The following is a 19,108-nucleotide window of genomic DNA, read 5'->3' as shown; positions in this document are numbered from 1 at the left end:
CTGATCTAACTGAATACCTCTTTAATCAAAGTTATACACAAAATTCTGTTTTGGAACGGATTAATATAGATTTAATTAAGTTTTCTACTGAAAATGAGTAAAAGAAGCCACAAGTCAGCAAATGACGAGCGAGACGATCCGCCAATGAGTCGATTATTTATTGTTTGTAGCAAGAGTAATACGGAAAAAGAGTTTTATGAAGCTTTTAGTAAATTTGGGAATGTTGAGGACGTAAAAATTGTTAAAGAAAAAGATGGAAGTAGCAAAGGAGTCGCTTTTGTTAAATTTCAAAAGACATCAGAGGCTGCAAATGCATGTGAAGGATTGAATGGACAAATGATAGGTACAAGCTCTAGGCCGATTAAAGTTTTAATAGCTGCAAGGTAAATTAGTGTACATTTGTTGCTTTATATGTTATACTTTAATCATGTTTAATGACATTTTAGCCGAAACATGGGATCAGCCTCAGGCAAGAGTCGAGAAGATGAGAAGGCACAACGATTATTCATAATAATTCCAAAGTAATAAGATCCAGGAAATCAAGTTTTGATAATATTAATGACTCATTCTTAATTCCAGAGGATTTACCGAGGAGAACTTACATGATGAATTCGACAAGTATGGTGAGATTGAGGATATATCAATAATCAGAGATCGAAAGACAAAAGAAGGAAAAGGATTTGCCTATATAAAGTTTAAGAAGTAAGTGAGATTTATGCATGTTATTAAAGATCAGCAATTAATCATTTACAACAAGTTAGTTAGTTGAACATAGAAGGAAGAAAGAAGAAAAAAGTACAAAAGAACTTTCACTTCATTGGTTCATATCTAACATTATTATACTGTTTACTCCATAGTTTATGTTAAAGAGACCTTTTGCTTTCAATTTTTATTTCTATTTCTTCTCCTATATCTCACTCTTTTCTCATTTCATTTTCGTGTATATATTTTATTCATCAGATTTAGCTACGCGGCTTTGGCATTTGAAAATTGCGATGAAAAGTATAAAGCGGTATTTGCAGGTAGGTAAATTATGATGATATAATAGCTGTGTATGATAGAGAAAATATGCATGGTCTATATTTTATGGGCTTGGTGTGTTGTGCAAATTTCATCATACTTACTTTTATTTTCATTTCATTTTTTTATTTTATCCAAATTCGTATCAGAGCCGAAGCCATCCCGATCGGGCTCATCATCACTCAATGATAGTGGAAGTAATGCCAGCAGTAATTACGGTGATGATAGATACGGTATGAGCCACGATTTAATGGTATCTAATAATGGAGATTGTGCATTACATGTTATTTGTAGTCCGATGGTAAGATAATGAATCATAAAAAGTTGTGTGTAGCTACAGGAAGTGATTAAGGCGCATTTTCTCGGAACAAAGATTAAACGACATTTGAAATTCAAATTTGTTTGAAAACCATACAAAAGTTATTTTGTTTCTCAAAAACCGTACAAATGTCAACTTTGGCTGTTGAACAGTTCTAATTTAATTTTAAAATCCAAAATCTTTTAAATTCTATTTTTAACAAAAATCAATTAAAGTCTGGACAAAATGACAATAACATCGCGAGAAAATGCGCTAAAAATTATTATCTCCTTAGAGCTTAACTTCCAGTTACACCTAGCTATAAAATTTTATTAGTACACTAATTTATATATTACGTATAGATAACACACGATCAACTGTGGAGATTATTTGATATCGTTCCGAATATGGATTATTGTAAAATGAATTCCGAGTCAGGTAATATAATATCCAGTCATCAATTTAGTGATATTCAATATTATTACATCCATAATGATTTTCTTATTATTTTCTTATAGATTTTTCTAGCAGTGCCACAGTTGTATATAAGACTCAACAAGCCGCTCTTCATGCACGACAAAAGCTACACGGTTTTGAGTATCCAATAGGCGAGAGTAAGTTTTGATATCATATTTCAGCATATCCCATTGAGAATTTTATGAATTAATTTAAAATTTTTGTCTATTTTAGGGTTGATAGTAAAACTTTCATCGGAAATGAAAAGTGCACCCGTTGTTGATACACAAAATTTCTTTAACAATTCAAATGGCGCAAATTTTTGTTCCGTTAATTTACCAAGTCCACAAGCACAAGCACCTCCCCAAGCACAATGTGCTCAGAGATGCTTTATCGTTTGTTCGCCTCATGTTCTGCCAATTCATGTCCTTAAAAAAGTTTTCTGTAGATTTGGTAATCTGATTGACGTCTACTTGTTGAGTAATCGTAATTGTGGCTATGTGAAATATGCATCGCATGAAAGTGCCAGACAGGTAAACAATATTCTCTTTTCTACTTTTTTTTTGCATTTTTTACCCAATTGTTTCAATGTTTCGTGCTATAAATTATTCATGTTGGACTAGCTGAATCGTAATGAATTATTTAAAATCTTTTTTAGGCAATGAAAACATTACATGGAGCTGAGATATATGGTGTTAAGTTGAAAGTATTAGAAGCTGAGGAACCATCCGAGCCAAGGAAGCGATCAAAAATGGATTTAGATTAAACATTCATTAATACGATTATTGTCTTCATCGATTTGCGCACTTATGACGATTATTATTTTATGAGAATTTTTACAAACAAGTTTTGTGGGATATGAAAAAAAAAAATTGAATACACAAATTGATCATTCATGTATGTTATTAATATATAATGATATTGAATAGACTTTAAGGTAAGACATTATTGTATGATGCTTTTTGTAACATTTTAAGTGGAATTTTATTGTGCTAAATGTCATTCTCATATTTAGATGAAAATTCCTTTCATTTTTCCTTTTTGAAAAATAATGAACAAAAAAAAAAAAAAAATAATAAAACGTTATTCATTAAGAATGAAAATTTTCCATTGAAAAATAGCTTGTCTTAATTAGCTACGATAAGATGGTAATTAATGTATATTGTTAGGAATTATGATCAAATATTTGATATTCAGTGGTAAAATTTGGGAATGAAATTTGAAATTGCTTAATTATTTTGTAAATTTTCAGAGCAATTAGTCAAGTAAATGGGAGGTCATGGATCACAATTGATCTCTACGACCAGCAAAGTAAGTAAGTAAGTAAGTAAATGATAGTTCGAGACCTGAAGGAAATTTCTATACTCCAGAGAAAACTCAATTTAAACCAGCAGAAATAAAAATTATGATCTGTGGCATTGTTGTTCAAACTGTGTGTCGCCAGAATGTCATGAATCACATACCGTGTGCGGTTTTGTTCGTTGCTTTCTACCACGCATAACATGAATACCAGTAAATTAGTCTTCCTGATTAAGACCAAAAGACGTCAACATTAAGAAAATAAGAAGAAATTCAAATACTTAAGCTGATTCGTTAATTAATCATCATAAAGGAATATGAGTTGAGTGAGAAATATTTAAGGAACAACTCCAACTTGATTGACTTCATTCAATAGTCTACTTGAAAAATTGAAGTGAGATTTGCATTAGTCAGAAGCCTCTCAAGATTCAAAAAAATTTTCTTTAAGTCACACATCAACTACCGAAATTCATTTTTGAGCTACGTGCAATAATAAAACCTCAATATCAGTACTGATCTCATTAAAAAGTAAACAGCAAAAATTAAGAGTCAAGTGAGAATTTTGTCGACAAGCCCATAAACCACAAAATAAATAATTACTAAAGTAATTAATTAATTACACCAAAAACCTTTTCAGAAGGAAGTCAAATTGGATAATATTTTCAAATAATGCTTCCTAGTTCCTCCTGTAGAGTTCACTAGTTGTATTAATAATACTCACACACTACAACAACTTGTATTTTTTTTCTTCTCCTCACTAGTCAGTCTTCATTCTCATTCACAGCACTATGGTATTTACAATCATTGAAAATATTTATTTAAAGTATAAAAAATGTTTTTATCTTATAACTAGTTAATTAAAACGGACTTAATAAAGACAGTTCTATAATAAACTAGTGAAAGTTGCTAACTAATGGTCCTAAATTGCAATTAAATTCATCGAAATTAAGTAATTTTTTTGATACTTCTTAAAGAAGTTTTATATACACAAGTTTTTTTTTTTTAAACTCAAAGAAGAAAAGAGAAATAAGAAAAAAAAAATTAAAAGTTTTAAGGAACGAAACGAAAAAAAAAAGCAAAAAATAATAAGAGAAAATGTAAAAAAATGTAATTATTTAATTATTAAGTGAAGAAAATGTTGATTGAATGATGGAAATATGATGTTTATAAGAAGCAAAAGCTGAAAGATGTAGATTTATGGAGATGAAATTAAAAGGTAATGCAGCTGTAGAACATTATCAAAAAGTATAAAATTCCATCAGACTGTTAAGTGGTGTTTGAAGGATCTTATAGTTCCCGTTCATTAAAAAAAATCTACACAGAATACAGAACATTTCTAAATTCTCAAGGGGATTGCTGGCATTTTTCCCATCCATATAAATTTTTCACATCTAACTGCTATCCCTCTCGAAAAATTTTTATGTACATAAATTTTTTCTGTGTATAGAATTCTTTTTTAATGCCACATAAAAGCTATATATCGATTTTTAATTTTGTGTCAAACTTATCACAAAAAAATGTCTGTTTTTAATGCTGTATGGATCCAAAACATAAATAAATGAATGAAATTTAAAAATTAAAGTGAATTAATTATTCAAACATAAAAGTTCATGGCATAAAAAAGAAGGACTGTGCATTGTACAAAAACAGCAAGATATTCTCATCGCCATTCAAAAGCAAAGACGATAAGCAAAAAAGAAAATAAGAAGGAAGGAAAGAAGAAAATTGTTTGGAAAAAGGATAATGTGTATACACAATGAAGAGTGAGGAAAAATGATTCATCCTTATTTTATGTTTTTGTGCAACTGTTTTATATGTGTCTGTGTCATTTATGTTGTGTAATGTGAGTGTAGTGTGCGTATTTTAATCATTCCATCTTAATAAGACATATCTCTGTATTAGAATCTAAATTATACGCATAAGAAAAATAAAATAAGAAGAATTATTCATTCACTTTACGTTCTTATCATAAATCGTTGGAGTCATTTAACGTTAGTTCGACCGTGTCATGAGGAAGAGACATCAAGAAACTAGTCAGTAATGTGTCGCGGTGTAGTGTGAGGTAGAAAACGCATTATTGTGACTCAGATGCAGTGAAATACTAATGTTTTGATTATGCGATTTAGAGGTTCTTGGACTATAGTTTGCGATTAATCTTCATGATTAAGTTAGACTGTCTACCACGTTATTTCTATTGAAATTTAACAGTGTTGTTTAGAAGATTTTATATCTGATATTATGACTAGAACAAGAATTTCAATGATGTCCTGATCTCAGATCACTAGTGAACCATAAAGATCAGATGACCACATTGAGAGCTATTGTATGATGAATTAGTATATAATTAGCATGCAAAATTAGCGTGGATAATTCAAATATTCAGTAATGTATCACTTACTAAGATTTCAATTCTTCAAATTCCAATTCTTCTTCTGAAAGAAACAATATGCTCATTTTTAAAATTATTATATACTTCACAAGAGAATGCTTCTTTTTGGGCAATAAATTTTATCCTTGAGATTCTAAGGACAATGATCAACTTAGATTGAAATAATTACACAAATAATTAAAGAGTTCAGTATTCAATCTTAATTACTTCTCTGGTCGTCGATATCACTCGATATTCCATCTTGAAGTTGGCTCTGTCGCTGGTTTCCACTTCCAAATTTCCAATTCTAAGTGAACATAGTTCAATCTGAGCTAGAAATTATGATGATCATCATTCTTAGAATTACATTTCACAAAAAGTCTGACTTTGGGCTACAAGGTGTAAAAAATTCAGAAAGTTGTGAATCCAGGTCGACGATTTGGCATCGAGTCAAATTCGACAAATTCCTGTCTACACTAGAATTACGCTGTCCTGTGGACAGTATTTTTCTGTCGGTTAATGCCTTGAGCCCTAACAGACAATGGTCATACTTTCCTAAACCAGCGTTTTCTTGAGTATACTCAATGAATGAAACATACAAAACTAATGTAAATTGCCAATTCCAACGGTAAAGCCCAATAGCTTAGTGTTCTGAGCACTTGGCCGGCAATCGAGTGGTGCGTGGTTCGATTCCAACTTGGGACGAATCATTGGGCAAATTTCTTTTTTTTTAACAATTTTTAAAAGTAACTGAACATGCTGAATCTTGTGAGGATACTCATCATAAATATCTGTTTCTTGTCTGTTCTGCTACCTTTAGAGTAGAAATTTAGATGAGAACATTCTCATGACTTACAACCGACAACAGACAGACTGACATTGATAAATTCTTGAAGAATGTTCTAACAAAAAATTAAGTACATCCATTTAGACACATAGATGAGGTCGACGAAAAAGAAAAAAAAAAGAAGAAGAGAGATGCATCGATAAGTGAATTTTGTTTGACATGCTTCTCATTTTAAAGCATGCATGTTTACATTCATAAAAAAAAATGTGCATCAAGAAAAATTGATAAGAAAGTTTTTTTTTAAGAATGGGAAGTAGATGTGATGAGAATAATGTGTTGTTGTTACGTTATGATGATGTATATTTATAAATATTCACATCTTTAATGGCATCAAATTAATTTATGAAACAACTGTCTCTTGACTTTAACTTGACTGACTGCGCGTTGTAACCATTTTTTTGTTGTTTCTTGTTGCTCCTATTCACTCTCAAATCGTGCTTCAATTCCAATTAAAAACCATATAAACATCCCACAGCACTAGTGTATTTCGTATGTCTTTTTATATTGTGAAGCATGATGAAGAATTGAATTCAATTTGAGAGCTGAGAGAGCGTAGTCAGCAACAGAGTCAGAGAAGTAAGAGCAAAAATGACAAGACAGGGCACGAAAGAAAAAAATTTATGTTAAAACGGAAATGAATAATTCAACAGCAGCATATGTCGTCTCTACACTTTAAGACGAGAACAAAACTTCAAAATTGAAAATGAAATGAAATGAAAAGGAAGGAAAAAATGTTACAAAAGTGCTCGACACCTTATTGAGTGACTTTAGCGCAATTTTGTCTCAGACATGATTTTCCAAGTAAAATTAAAAAAGTCAAAGGATTTTATCATAACGGTTTTTAAGAATTTAAAAGTTCTAACGTTTTTTTTTAGAAAATCAAAAACGGTTGCTAAAAATTCAAAATTTATTGAAAGCAACGCTTTAAAAATGTTTTTTTTTGTTTGTTAAATGAAAAATCTTGAAAAATCATTGATTAACGTGCAAGCAGGTGATTTTGCACTTCCAGTCCAATCGATACTTCAAACTAGAGCTTCCTACGAGGTCTGGTTGTCGGAATGCAACCATCCAGCCGAACAAAGTGTAATACCAAGCAACCTTTTTGTTCTCAAAAAATGCCATAAAAAAGAAAGAATTCTTTTAAGAGAAAAGAACGCAGGAACTTTTATTAGAGATATACACATATTTCTACACAAAAAAAATAAGAAGTAATTTTCCACACTCATAAATTTTCCTTCTTCTCTTTATGTCTTCTTCAGGTAATTTCTAAAAATAAAAGAATCATTTTTGTGCATTTTAAAATAAAAGGCATAAAAAAAAGGCAACAGCAGACACAACGAGAAAGTGCACCCTACTCACTCATTCACAACAGTCATAACAACATAAAATAGGCATTCATCAAACAACACGCCAAGTATCTAAGCTGTTATTGTTGCTTTTGAACTCGACTTACAAACATTCATCCTAAGATATAATAAAATACAGAGAATTGTAAAATGAAACGCCGTCGAGTCCTTAATTTTCAAGTGGCGCTATGTACGATCATCTTCATGTGTTCTTCATTAAGCCAATCGATCAATGTAAATAACAAACATGTCTTACATACGAATAAGAAATTAGGTATAGCAACAATATCATCAACAATAGCAAATTTAAATAGTCATTTGGCGCCATTACCGGATGCCGATTTATTATCACCACTACTTGATGATGACGATGATGATGAGGATGACAAAAGTGATGATGAATATTTAAATTCACATGAGTTTGGATCAAGTGGCTCGAGTGGTGATATCATCGGAAATCCTGAAACAGAAGATTTGGACAAGTTCCAAGAGAGTGGTATGCCTTTTTTTCTCAAAGAGCCTGAAAATGATTACATTGTAAAAAAGAAACCAGCAACATTAACATGCAGAACGACGCATGCATTGAAGGTAATAACAAACACTATACTGAACTATAAATGAACGATGATGATTTTATGTCTTGACATAGATGTTGTTGTATAAAAAAATATTAATAACATGTAAATGTAATCAAGTGCTGTTTCCTTTTCCATTGTCACTTATAATGACAACCATGATTGTGATGACGACGATTATTCTTAAAGACTATATATATTTTGGTGATGATGGAAATGAATATATATCTTTATAAATGGAATTATATTAAGTAATTACATCGCTAACAACTTGCTGTCTCTTATAAATATTTCAATATGCACTTTTATGATGAAAATGTGTTCGATATTTTTGTAATTTCGTCTTGGTGCTCATTAATGTGTCACGGAATTTTTGAATCATATTGATGGCATGACTAAAGTGAATATATTGAGTGTAGATGGGGTTAAGTAGTTAAGTATGAATTTTGATGATAAATCCGAACAGCACAATGTGAGTAAGGTTTCCAAAAGTCTCAGTCTCGACAAGTATCCGAGACTGAGACTCGGGAACCCCTAAATCTGGGTATCGGGAACACTTAAATGTGACGATCGGCATTTTTTGCTGCGAAAATGGGTCGAAATCAGCCGTCACAATGCCGTCAAGCAAATTTTGAGTCTTAATCTTAAAACGGTGATTGGTGTGTATTGGTACTCTAGCGAACACGTTGTGATATTTTGGAAACAGCAAGTTGATACACTTTGGGTCTGAAGCTAAGCGATAAGGCCTGATTTCTCGAATCTATAGGACTATTCATTAGATATCATTGATTAACCTTTAGTCCGAATGGCTTAATCAGGCAACCGGCATTTTCGCTTAATAAATCAGGACAACTTCATGTCTTACTGTTAATAAAGGGACATATCGATGCCCTAATGAACACCGTGTGGTATTCGGGTAGCATAGATCGCATAGATACAAAATCTAACATTCAAATTATCGCAGTCGATGCTTGCCTGCTTAACCAATTAAACCCAATGACCCAATTCGCAGATCAATTCTTAGAGTATATCCAAATATATCCATAATGATAAATTAGTACACAATTCTATATTAATTCCAAAATCACATATTAGCAAATTCCATACTTAAAAATAATTAATCACACTTCTGTCATGACACTGACCTAGTGCAGAATTAATTTTATATTTTCTCTAATAAGGAAATATGCGCTGTAGACATCCGAACAAAAAAAGACTAGTCATTGTCTTCCACACGCCTCATTTCTCATTTCATTTCTTTATATTTAATTCGATCTTTCTTTTTTACTTCTCTTCGTATTAAAAAAATAAATCAACAGCTGATTTTTAAATGTTCGTCCAGCATTGAACCACCCACAGCATTTGAGTCGCATGTTGATCCGCAAACTGGAATTAGTTATTTAGAAGCAACAGCAACTATTAATCGTGACTTATATGAAACATTTTTTGGTCGACAATTTCAATGCTATTGTATGGCATGGAATTCACGCGGTGATGCCAGAAGTCGATCAGCGGCAGTTGAGATTGCCAGTAAGTTTACAAGTTTTATAAAAACAATTTTTTTAAGTGCTGTCAAATGTGTAAACATCTGTTGTCTCGTACTCTTTTAGAACTTGGATCAAACTTTATAATGGCACCGCCAAGTGCACGTATTGAGCCGGGATATCAGCTTGAATTAAAATGTACACCACCCGATTCACTGCCAAAAGCTCGTCTAACATGGCAGAAGAATGGTCAAGACCTTACGTCTTCATCATCACTTACCATAACAATAGATGGAAATTTAATAATTCATTCAACAAAAGTGATCGATACTGGCAACTACACATGTCAAGCTGAGAATATTGTTGGAAAGAAATTATCTCCCTATATACCTGTAATTGTACGTAGTGAAAAACGATGGAGTGAGTGGACAACTTGTGGCGTCGATTGTCGTAAGACGAGACAAAGAAATTGCAACTCAAGATCGCCTGATGACTGTCAGGGTAAAGAGATTGAGACAGTTGACTGTACGGATGGAAATTGTCAAAATCAACAACAAGTGCAGCCGAGATCTGATCGTATAGTTTATATCTCATTAATCACACTCTCTGTATTATGTGTCATACTGGCAGCGTTATTTGCTCATTCAAAACGAAAGAAACCTGAAATTCCCGATTATATTGTGACAGACAATGGTGAGTGACTTTATTTTATTTTTGTGTATGTTTACTTTGATATAAAGGAAAAAAAAATTTAGAGATAATGAATTACGTGCTATTATCATATCTCGTCAAACTTCAAAATCACCAAAATGTGACTTAATTACATTCTTTTTTTTTATCTATTAAGTGAGGAAGAAACTTAATTCCAAAAAAATATTTTTGTTAATTTCCATCCAAAAATAGAAATATTAGAAATTCAACCAAAGAATGCATACGAGGGTGGAGAGAAACGATATAGACAGCAGTTATTAGAGCCGATGAAGAAACAATCATATACATACGAGTATAATACAATGGCACCAGAATATAATCCACAACCGACATTTCCGCCAATAAAACGTCAAATAACGCCAAATATTCATGAGAATCATTATCATGAACCGCAGCTTGCCATCACATATTCAGTTCCTTTTGATAAGATAAGCAGTAAAGTATCAAATTCTAATACATCATCGACGCGTAAACTTCAATCAGATACAATTTCAAGCAGCACAGAATCATGTAAGTTCATGAGAACAATCAAACGTCATTTTACCTTCTTTTTTTTGATGATTTACCGAAATGAACAGCAAGAAATATAATTTTTTTTATAACATATTTAATTTGTGTCACAAACATTATCTCTTCTTCTTTATATTTCATTTCATATGTACACAAACAAATGCCGGCATTTTTAAACAAATAAATACAGTAAATTCAACTCAGGTAAGTTCAAAATTCTTCAATTATTTAGATTTTGATTAAGTAGGGTTCATCCATGAAGTGCAGGCCTGCATTTTCTGAATTATGGATCCGCACTCGATCAGCAGATATTGTAATGCTGCCACTATGTTCACTAGGCAGCAGTATACTTGGAAATCAACAATATTTTCCAAGTGGCTATTGCTTGGTTCTAAATATACTGCTGCCTCGTCACCGTGGTGTTGGCATTTCAATATGTGCCGTTCGCAGCAAGCCTGCAGTTTTCGGTTGGACCTTATGATTCACACAAGGCTGCAAACCTGCTGTTTTGGACTAACCCTCTAACAGTGGTGGAGAACCTTTTATTTTTCACGGCACAACTTGATAAGCCTCGATTAAAACTACACACGGCTTACGGTTTATGGCATTTCCGTTCAGTATGTTATGACAAATGCTGCCCAACTTACTTAGTTACTTCGCTGGTAGTACAGATCAATTGGTATCCATGACCTCCCTTAGACATGACCTCCCTTAGATAAAACTGACTCTATTACTAGCTTCCGTCTCCCAACTACTGATACCAAATGCCATTCTAACTCTATCAACAACTCCTCTCCATGAGTTCTTAGGTTGTCCACCTATAAATTACGCTGCCTGCTATAAATTAAGTGAAATCCATCAAAATTTACTAACTCTAACCCTTCTTTCTCTCCTCCAGGTCATTGAGATGGAATCATCATCGACAACATCATTATTAAATGATAAAAATCAGCCTAAAACAAATATGATTGAACAAATGGTGACATCAAATGGTGGTTGGCTTGAACTCGAGCATTTAGAGACGTCACTATCAATACCAGAATTAACATTTGAACGTACGAGAAAATATAATATATTCCTTACTGTTCTACACAACGAATTTATAAAGAATCAAATTACGTGTAATTTTAATGATAATTCAACACATTTAAGCTCAATTATTTATTGTGGGCCATCAGAAGTCTTACTTAATAAGCCCGTTATTCTTAAATTTCCACATTGTGCTAATCAATATGAAAATTGGAGTATATCATTACTTCATAATAGTTGTGCTAATGATAGTCAAAAAACGTATATCGATATGGATGATGAGAAAGATAAGTGGAAGAGAATAGCATCAACAAGTAATGATGTTGTTAATCCCTTAGCTTTTATACAATTAGATTCTAAGAATGCATTTATCATTTCAAGAGTTCTCGGCAAATTGCTATTAATCGGTGAAAGTAAAACGCCTGAGATATCTGTCGAGAAGCGAATGAAAATTGCTCTCTTTGGACCAAAGCATAAAATGCCCGTAAGTGATTTTAACGTAAGAGTTTATATTATAGAAGACTATCGTAGTAGCATTGATTATTGTACAATCATTGAAAAGAATTTGGGTAATGATTTGTTAATGCTCAGTAAGGACTTTCTATTTAAAAATAATAAAGAAGATTTATGGGTGCAACTTGTGTGTTCGGGCGGATGGCAAACGCGTAATGAATCTCAAAAAATTCCTTATTCACATTTATGGAAAAATTCATATTTATTACATTGTGATTTCCTACTCGAACGTAGTAATAATGCCGTTAATAAGTTAAATATGGAGATTTTTGTGAAGCAAAAGAATGGCGATGATATTTTCCTTAATAATCTTCTACTCTACTCATAGACATCACTTCATTAATATCAGAGATGGTCACTGTATGTCTGAACTGACCTAGATTGAGCTAGTCTTGACTAATTTAGGATGATTCTAGTCTTAGACAAATATTATGGCCATGGTGCAAGCATTTTAATGCATAAAAATTTAGTTGCAATTGTTGGTAAATTGGCAATGTAGCCGGATTATTGAAAGATATTCCGGTATTACACAGGCAATTTTGACAATGATTGCCATATAATTAAATACAATTACTACTTAAGTAACAATTTGTCGGTCCTTAGTTAAGTCTCAGTCAAGCTCAGTCTAGGTTTAGTGTAATGCATAGTTCGAAGTTGACTCGAATTATATATGGATTCGAATCGACTCAAATCGTCTTTCCCATGAATAATCTGAGTCTACTTCGAGGTCTGGTGTTGCTTCTGTCTAGTTCAGTCTATGCTTTGTGTAATATCGTGAGCATTGTGAGAATCTTTGTCATATTGACAATTGATTGTTGTAATAAATGAGTGATCGGGTCTCTGGTGGGAATTGAACCCATATCCTCTCAAGAAAGTGATACAGATATCGGGTCTGTTGCCTAACCACTCGGCTACTGAGACCTTATTCGATCACTGACAGATTCACTTATATATGGCTCGATTTCCCATATTACACAATGCTCAGCTACTACACTTAGTTATCCAACTTTGCAGACCATAAAACCAACTCTGAACTTTATCGTTTCCTCATTCATGCCTCGACTTAAATTAATTTCGTTTTCAATTAAAATTGAAGTTTTTTTTTTATTTTATCTATCCATAATTTTTTGTTATGGAAGTGAATAGCGCGAGAAATCAAAATTGGAAACCTATCGAATTTCTTCAATCACACACGTAAACAAGTTCGTTTTTTTTTTCGCCAGTCAGTAAATGGGATTTTTTACACTCAATTATTTTTTATTATTATATTTTCATCTTAGCTATTTTTCTTAAAAGGCAGAAAAAAAGAGAGCCAAAATAAAAAAAAGTAACGAGAAGAGATGAAGACAGTGGATTAAAAAGAAGAATATGAATATTTATGTATAAACAGCAACAAAATATATAAATTTCATTTGCATTTTAATTTATGTGAGTCATTAGGTCTTTTTTCGTTTCTTTGTTGGATATAAAAATTGATTACAGGAAAAAAAATAATAATGAAGTTCAAATTTCTTTTTCGAACATTACTGATGAAAAGTATTAATTTGTTATCTGTGGGAGTTGAGGTTTGTTGTTTGAAAATGGTTAATCGAAAATGAATAAATATAAATTATGACTCTAAGCGTTTGCTCATAAACAGCTATAAACGCAAAGTCTTTTGTTGGAATTGAAAAACGGTGTTAAATTAAAGAGAATTATTAAGGCCTTTTAAACACTGGAGATTTTTGTGGAATTGCTGAGAGGTCGTTCAGAAATGAGGTTTTGTTGTTAATATATATTTGATATTTGGGGCTTCTTTTCATCCTTTATTGATTGTTAATTACAATCGGATATCTAAAGAGTGGCACAAGGTTTTAAAACAAAGGATGTTTTTGCTAACTTGCTCGAATAGGACTAATTGGTTGCTTTATTCAAAATTTGGTAACAGGCTGGCATGATTCTGACATGATGCTAAATTGAAACCGAAAACATCACTCAGCTTGATTACCGTCGACTTGGGGCTAGGCCTGGAGTCTAATTTTTGAATGATTAAAGATCAATTGTAATTCTTGTTCTTCTTTAACTGACGCTTGAAGCTGGCTCACTTGCCTACTTCTGTCTCTCAATTTCCAATACCAAATACATTACAGTCTCTATCAACAGTCTCCTAAGATGAGCTGAAAGCAAAGAAAGGCTAAGAAATCAACACTGCAACTCTATTGGTTCTCAGAATCAATGTGAGTTCCAGAGGTTTTACTAAAAACTGCAGGTCTTCTACGCAAAGTTGAAGTTTTTGTGGCATACCCTAGAGGTAATACCCGTAATAAAGCTTGAAGTAGATGCGGATTTTAAATAAAGTCGAGAAGACTTGATTCGACTTCGAGCTCTACTAACTTAAATCTTGAATTCAGAAACGTCCTGCCAATGTATCACTCTGCCACTTTTGAATCCTAAATATCAAAAGAGATCATGTTGTCAAAACTATAAACCGTATGTAATAAACCGTATGTCATGTACGGTTTTGGTCGAGACTTACCACTAAGTTGTGCTTAGGACAAGACAGAACAGAATTGACATACATTAATAAAATCTAATTCCTCATTTTTGAACGACCCCAAAAGACTTTTCAATTAACAATTTTCAAAAAACTCTCAAACTCTTCTGAATGCAACGAATTTTTAAAATAAACGATTTTAAATTGTCTAAAAGTTTTTAAATGCAGCTAATTTTTTAAAAAAGAATTAAAAGTATAATAAAAAGAATCGAATATACTACACAATAAACTACTTATATACTCATACAATGTATGGAGAATCATAAAGCTAATGAATTGATAAAATTGTTCTCTTTTTTTTGGTGATATTCATTATGTAGAACTAACAGAATTGAAACACATTTTCGACTTATATTTTGAAGAAATGAAGAAAGAAAAAACAATCGTCAGTAATAATACGCTTATAACCCCAGTTCTTTCGGTTTCTTGACATTCAACATGTTTTAATTATCTTCAGTTGTTGCTTATTTTTTTTTTGTTCGCGAGATCTTTTCTCCAGTTTCTAAAAAAAATCTATTAATCTATTTATAATTCCAATATAACGTATTCATCTACTTACTTAATTCATGTTGTTTTTCTGTTTCGGACTATATCTATACAGTCATAAACGTAAAGCGTGTCGTTTCAGAGCACTTATTAGAAAGAAAAATATTAGATGGAAATGATATGAGAATCAAGGAATAGCAAAGTAGAATAAAATAGTAATTGGCGTTTTACTATTGTAGAATGAATGGAAATTGAAGCATGTTCTAATGACATGTGAGGAGCCTGTAATCAGGACCGAATAGTATACTGCAATCTATCTAATTTAAAAAATTGTAATTTTTTTTTTTCGGCTCAGCGGCTATGCATTTTCAGACGATTAATTTTAATTTTTTATATTACCAATGAAAGAATTTTATGTTCTTTGAATATTCATCGCTTGAGGTACATACATTATGCAGAAAGAGAAATTTATGATGATTGGATATCATCGTAAACAGCAAAAGCTATTTCATTAAAATAACTTTTTATTGAAACATTAGAAACATAAACATTGACTTTGTGCTGTTAGCTGAGTAAAAGTGTTTGAAGAATTAACAGTGTCATGGTGAAATTTCATGTTTTATAAGTTTTGTGGATATAAATAGATTGTAATGAAAGGTTTTTAAAGTTTGTTGTCTTTTGCGTAATCTATTTTAAAAGGGATTGACGATGAAGATTAAGAATTCAAGACATAAACTTAAGTAATTAAAGTTTTATTGATCAATGAGGCATAAACATAAACTTTTAAAAGGTTGCTTTTGTTTGCAGACTGTCTATAGATCTGATCAGAGCAGACATAATTGAAGTTGATTCTGTCAGTTGTGCCCTTCTCCACCTGGGTCAACATAATATTAAGCTGTTTATAAAGTAAAATCTGTAAACTCCAGCTAGAATTAATTTAGAAAATATCATTGATCTTAAATAATTGTTGGAGTCACTTTTGTAACTTGTAAATGAAGGAACTTATAAGAACTTGACAGGAAATAAGAACTAGACGAAGATATCTAGATAAATACAAGATTTTTATCGTTTGAAGATCGAAAACAAGATAAATATTTCAATTGAGGGGACTAACAACAATACCCAAAAAGGGATAATCAACTAATTCTAGTTGCATATATAATTTGAATATTAAATAACAGTTGAAATGTTCTGAGCAATAATACTTTAGTAAAGTGGAGTATTTTGTAGAGAGGCAGCTAAAATCACGATTTATTATAACAAGAGCTCGAGGACAACTCAAGTTTTGTATAGAATAGTCGACTCGACTCCATAGGAAATTTGAGCCTCTTATAACGTTCATTTGAGATTTGAATAATATTTATTGCACAAAGTTGAAACTCCCTTTTCATAAAAATAGACAGTCTGTTTTTGAATTCCAAAGAATAAACATCATTGTGGAAAAATCAGAGCTCAAAGTAGATTCGGATTTTGTATGAAGAAGTCGACTCAATTCGACTCAACTCCATACAATTATCGAATGGACTTCAAGCTTTGAAATAAAATAAAATCCATAAGAAGTTCTTAATTACATTTACACCAAACCACAATTACAAAAGAATCGACTTCAGGCTATGAATTCATAATTTCAAACCTTCAAAAAGTCATCAAGCTATTGACCATGAATTATTATAGACTCAAAGACATACCACAAATTTCTGGGGAACAACATTCAAGTCTAAAAATTCGTAGAAAGTTTATATCATCGAATACTAACAAGTAACAAAGTGAAGGAATCATGACTGATGTTTCCTCTTTATGTTTTCGTCTCTTTAGCATTCATTACAGAATACATTTTGTGTTCTACACATTACTTTCAATGAATGCAAATGATGTGAGTTAAAAAGTCTCTTCTTTTTATTCTTACGAATATCATAAAAATTCTTTATAGTCATAAAAAAAAAGAAATATGAAAATTAAAATTAAATTGTCAAAAATTATTAGATGTGCTGAATCGAGAGAAAAAAAAGTTCTAAAAATGAATCAAAAGAATTTTTTGTTGAAGATGTGAAAGAAAAAAAAATGAATTTTTTTAGTGATGAACCCACTCGTAAAAATAAAGTCTATATAAAGTAATAATAAGTATGTAATAAATTTAATAAAATTCATATGTATAGCAAAAAATAACTATTATACAACATAGGCGGATGCATAAAGATGAAAAATTTTTCCAAACATTTTATATATATACAAGATGAAAAATTTAAGGAATTACCTTATGTATTAAGAGGAATATTTAACGTAGTCGATGAGGGGTTGTTCACTTGTTTCGTAATGTGAAAAATTGATTTTTTGATCTCCGTTCCTAACAAGATCTCAACATTTTTGATCTCCTTATACTCCTTCTCATACCCCTTGCTCCATTAGACTCCTAAGAGCGCTACAAAAAAAAATCGTAATCAAGACCCTTAAGACTGCCTGTCTTTAGACCCCTAAGAGCGTTACGCAACGAAAATCCCAAACCATACCCTTCCTCCTCTTTATTTAGACCTTAATAGTGTTTTGTACCAAAATCTCAAACCATAGCCTTCCTCTTCCCTTGCTTAGCCTTTTAAGATTGTTGCATGACAAAATCTCAAACCAAACCATACCAGACCCTCTTTAGAATCCATAAAACGTTACGTAGCAAACTCAAAACAAAACACTTCCTCTTCCTCACTTTAGACCCCTAAGCGCGTTATGTAACAAAATCCCAAACCAAAACTCCCCCGTCTAGACCTCTAAGAGCGTTACGTAACATAACCTCAAAACCAAACAATTCTCTATCCTTCCTTAGACCTCTAAGATCGTTGAGTAATAAAATCATCTAAAACCAAGCCTTTCCTCCCCTCGCCTTAGACCCTGAACTCGAAGTCGACTCGAATTTTATATGGAGTTGAGTCATCTTGAGTTGACTGTTCTTTACAAAATCCGAGTCGACTTCAGTCTCTGCTTAGACCTCGATGCCGTATTTACGTATCACAATCACTTACGTATCACAATCTCAAACCAAACCCTTATTCTCTCCTTCTTAGACCCGATGCCGAGATCTAGACTGAGACTTTCCGGGTATTTCTTTCACGGAGACTTTCCGGATAGTCTCGGTCTTGGTCTCGGTTCCGGCAAATTCCGAAAATCTCAGAAAACCTAATCTACCCTTAAGAACATTACATAATAAGTGAACAGCTCCCCTCTCAAGTCTTTTTTTTACCCTTACCAGTGTGAATGAAATTCCTTCCCATGATGTGTCGTATAATACAACAAAAAAAAACTGTGTATATGAAAGAATTAGTAATTTGATAGCTGGACATCTAACGGCGATAATTAAGAAGCAAAAAAAAATATTTTTTTTGTTCCTTCTTATTTTACCTATTTATACAGTTGTCCAGCTGCATTTATTTGTAGTGCCAAAAATACTTTATAGAAAACCTATATACGTTTTATAGATGAAAAGAAAATTAACTGATTGAAAATAATTAAAAAAATAATAATTTTTTTTTCTTTGTCATAAAACCTTACATAGTTATTTATTTTAAGATGAAACAAAAAAAAAAAACAAGAATTATGTAGAGAGTTAGACAATAAAGAGAGAAAGAAGTTTTTTACAAACCCACA

At 31.9% G+C, this 19,108-nt stretch overlaps 2 protein-coding genes across 3 annotated transcripts; both read left to right on the top strand.

Annotated features, from left to right (window-relative positions):
* The first annotated feature begins 5 nt into the window (after window positions 1-5).
* Window positions 6-2,795, top strand: LOC139100906 (RNA-binding protein 45). The gene is made up of 9 exons (XM_070653679.1): window positions 6-383; window positions 447-521; window positions 580-702; window positions 961-1,022; window positions 1,170-1,321; window positions 1,681-1,756; window positions 1,837-1,932; window positions 2,009-2,307; window positions 2,433-2,795. The coding sequence occupies exons 1-9, from the start codon at window positions 94-96 to the stop codon at window positions 2,538-2,540; spliced, it is 1,281 nt and encodes a 426-aa protein (XP_070509780.1). The 5' UTR covers window positions 6-93; the 3' UTR covers window positions 2,541-2,795.
* Window positions 2,796-4,060: 1,265 nt separating this feature from the next.
* Window positions 4,061-19,108, top strand: unc-5. Of its 2 annotated transcripts, none has more exons than XM_070653671.1 (7): window positions 4,061-4,289; window positions 7,548-8,222; window positions 9,529-9,739; window positions 9,820-10,386; window positions 10,597-10,914; window positions 11,105-11,118; window positions 11,813-19,108. In XM_070653671.1, exons 2-7 carry the CDS (start codon window positions 7,785-7,787, stop codon window positions 12,782-12,784), a joined length of 2,520 nt encoding a protein of 839 aa, XP_070509772.1. In that variant the 5' UTR covers window positions 4,061-4,289; window positions 7,548-7,784; the 3' UTR covers window positions 12,785-19,108. The 2 variants fall into 2 exon arrangements, with proteins under 2 accessions (XP_070509772.1, XP_070509773.1); XM_070653672.1 differs by lacking the exon at window positions 4,061-4,289 and adding an exon at window positions 4,305-4,836.

This window comes from Chironomus tepperi, unplaced genomic scaffold (assembly GCF_022539635.2).
Source record: "Chironomus tepperi strain 1889 unplaced genomic scaffold, CSIRO-AGI_Ctep_v1 contig_73, whole genome shotgun sequence".
Lineage (NCBI taxonomy): Eukaryota > Metazoa > Arthropoda > Insecta > Diptera > Chironomidae > Chironomus > Chironomus tepperi.
The sequence above is the reverse complement of the archived record's forward strand: the minus strand, read 5'-3'. Positions and strand labels throughout refer to the sequence as shown.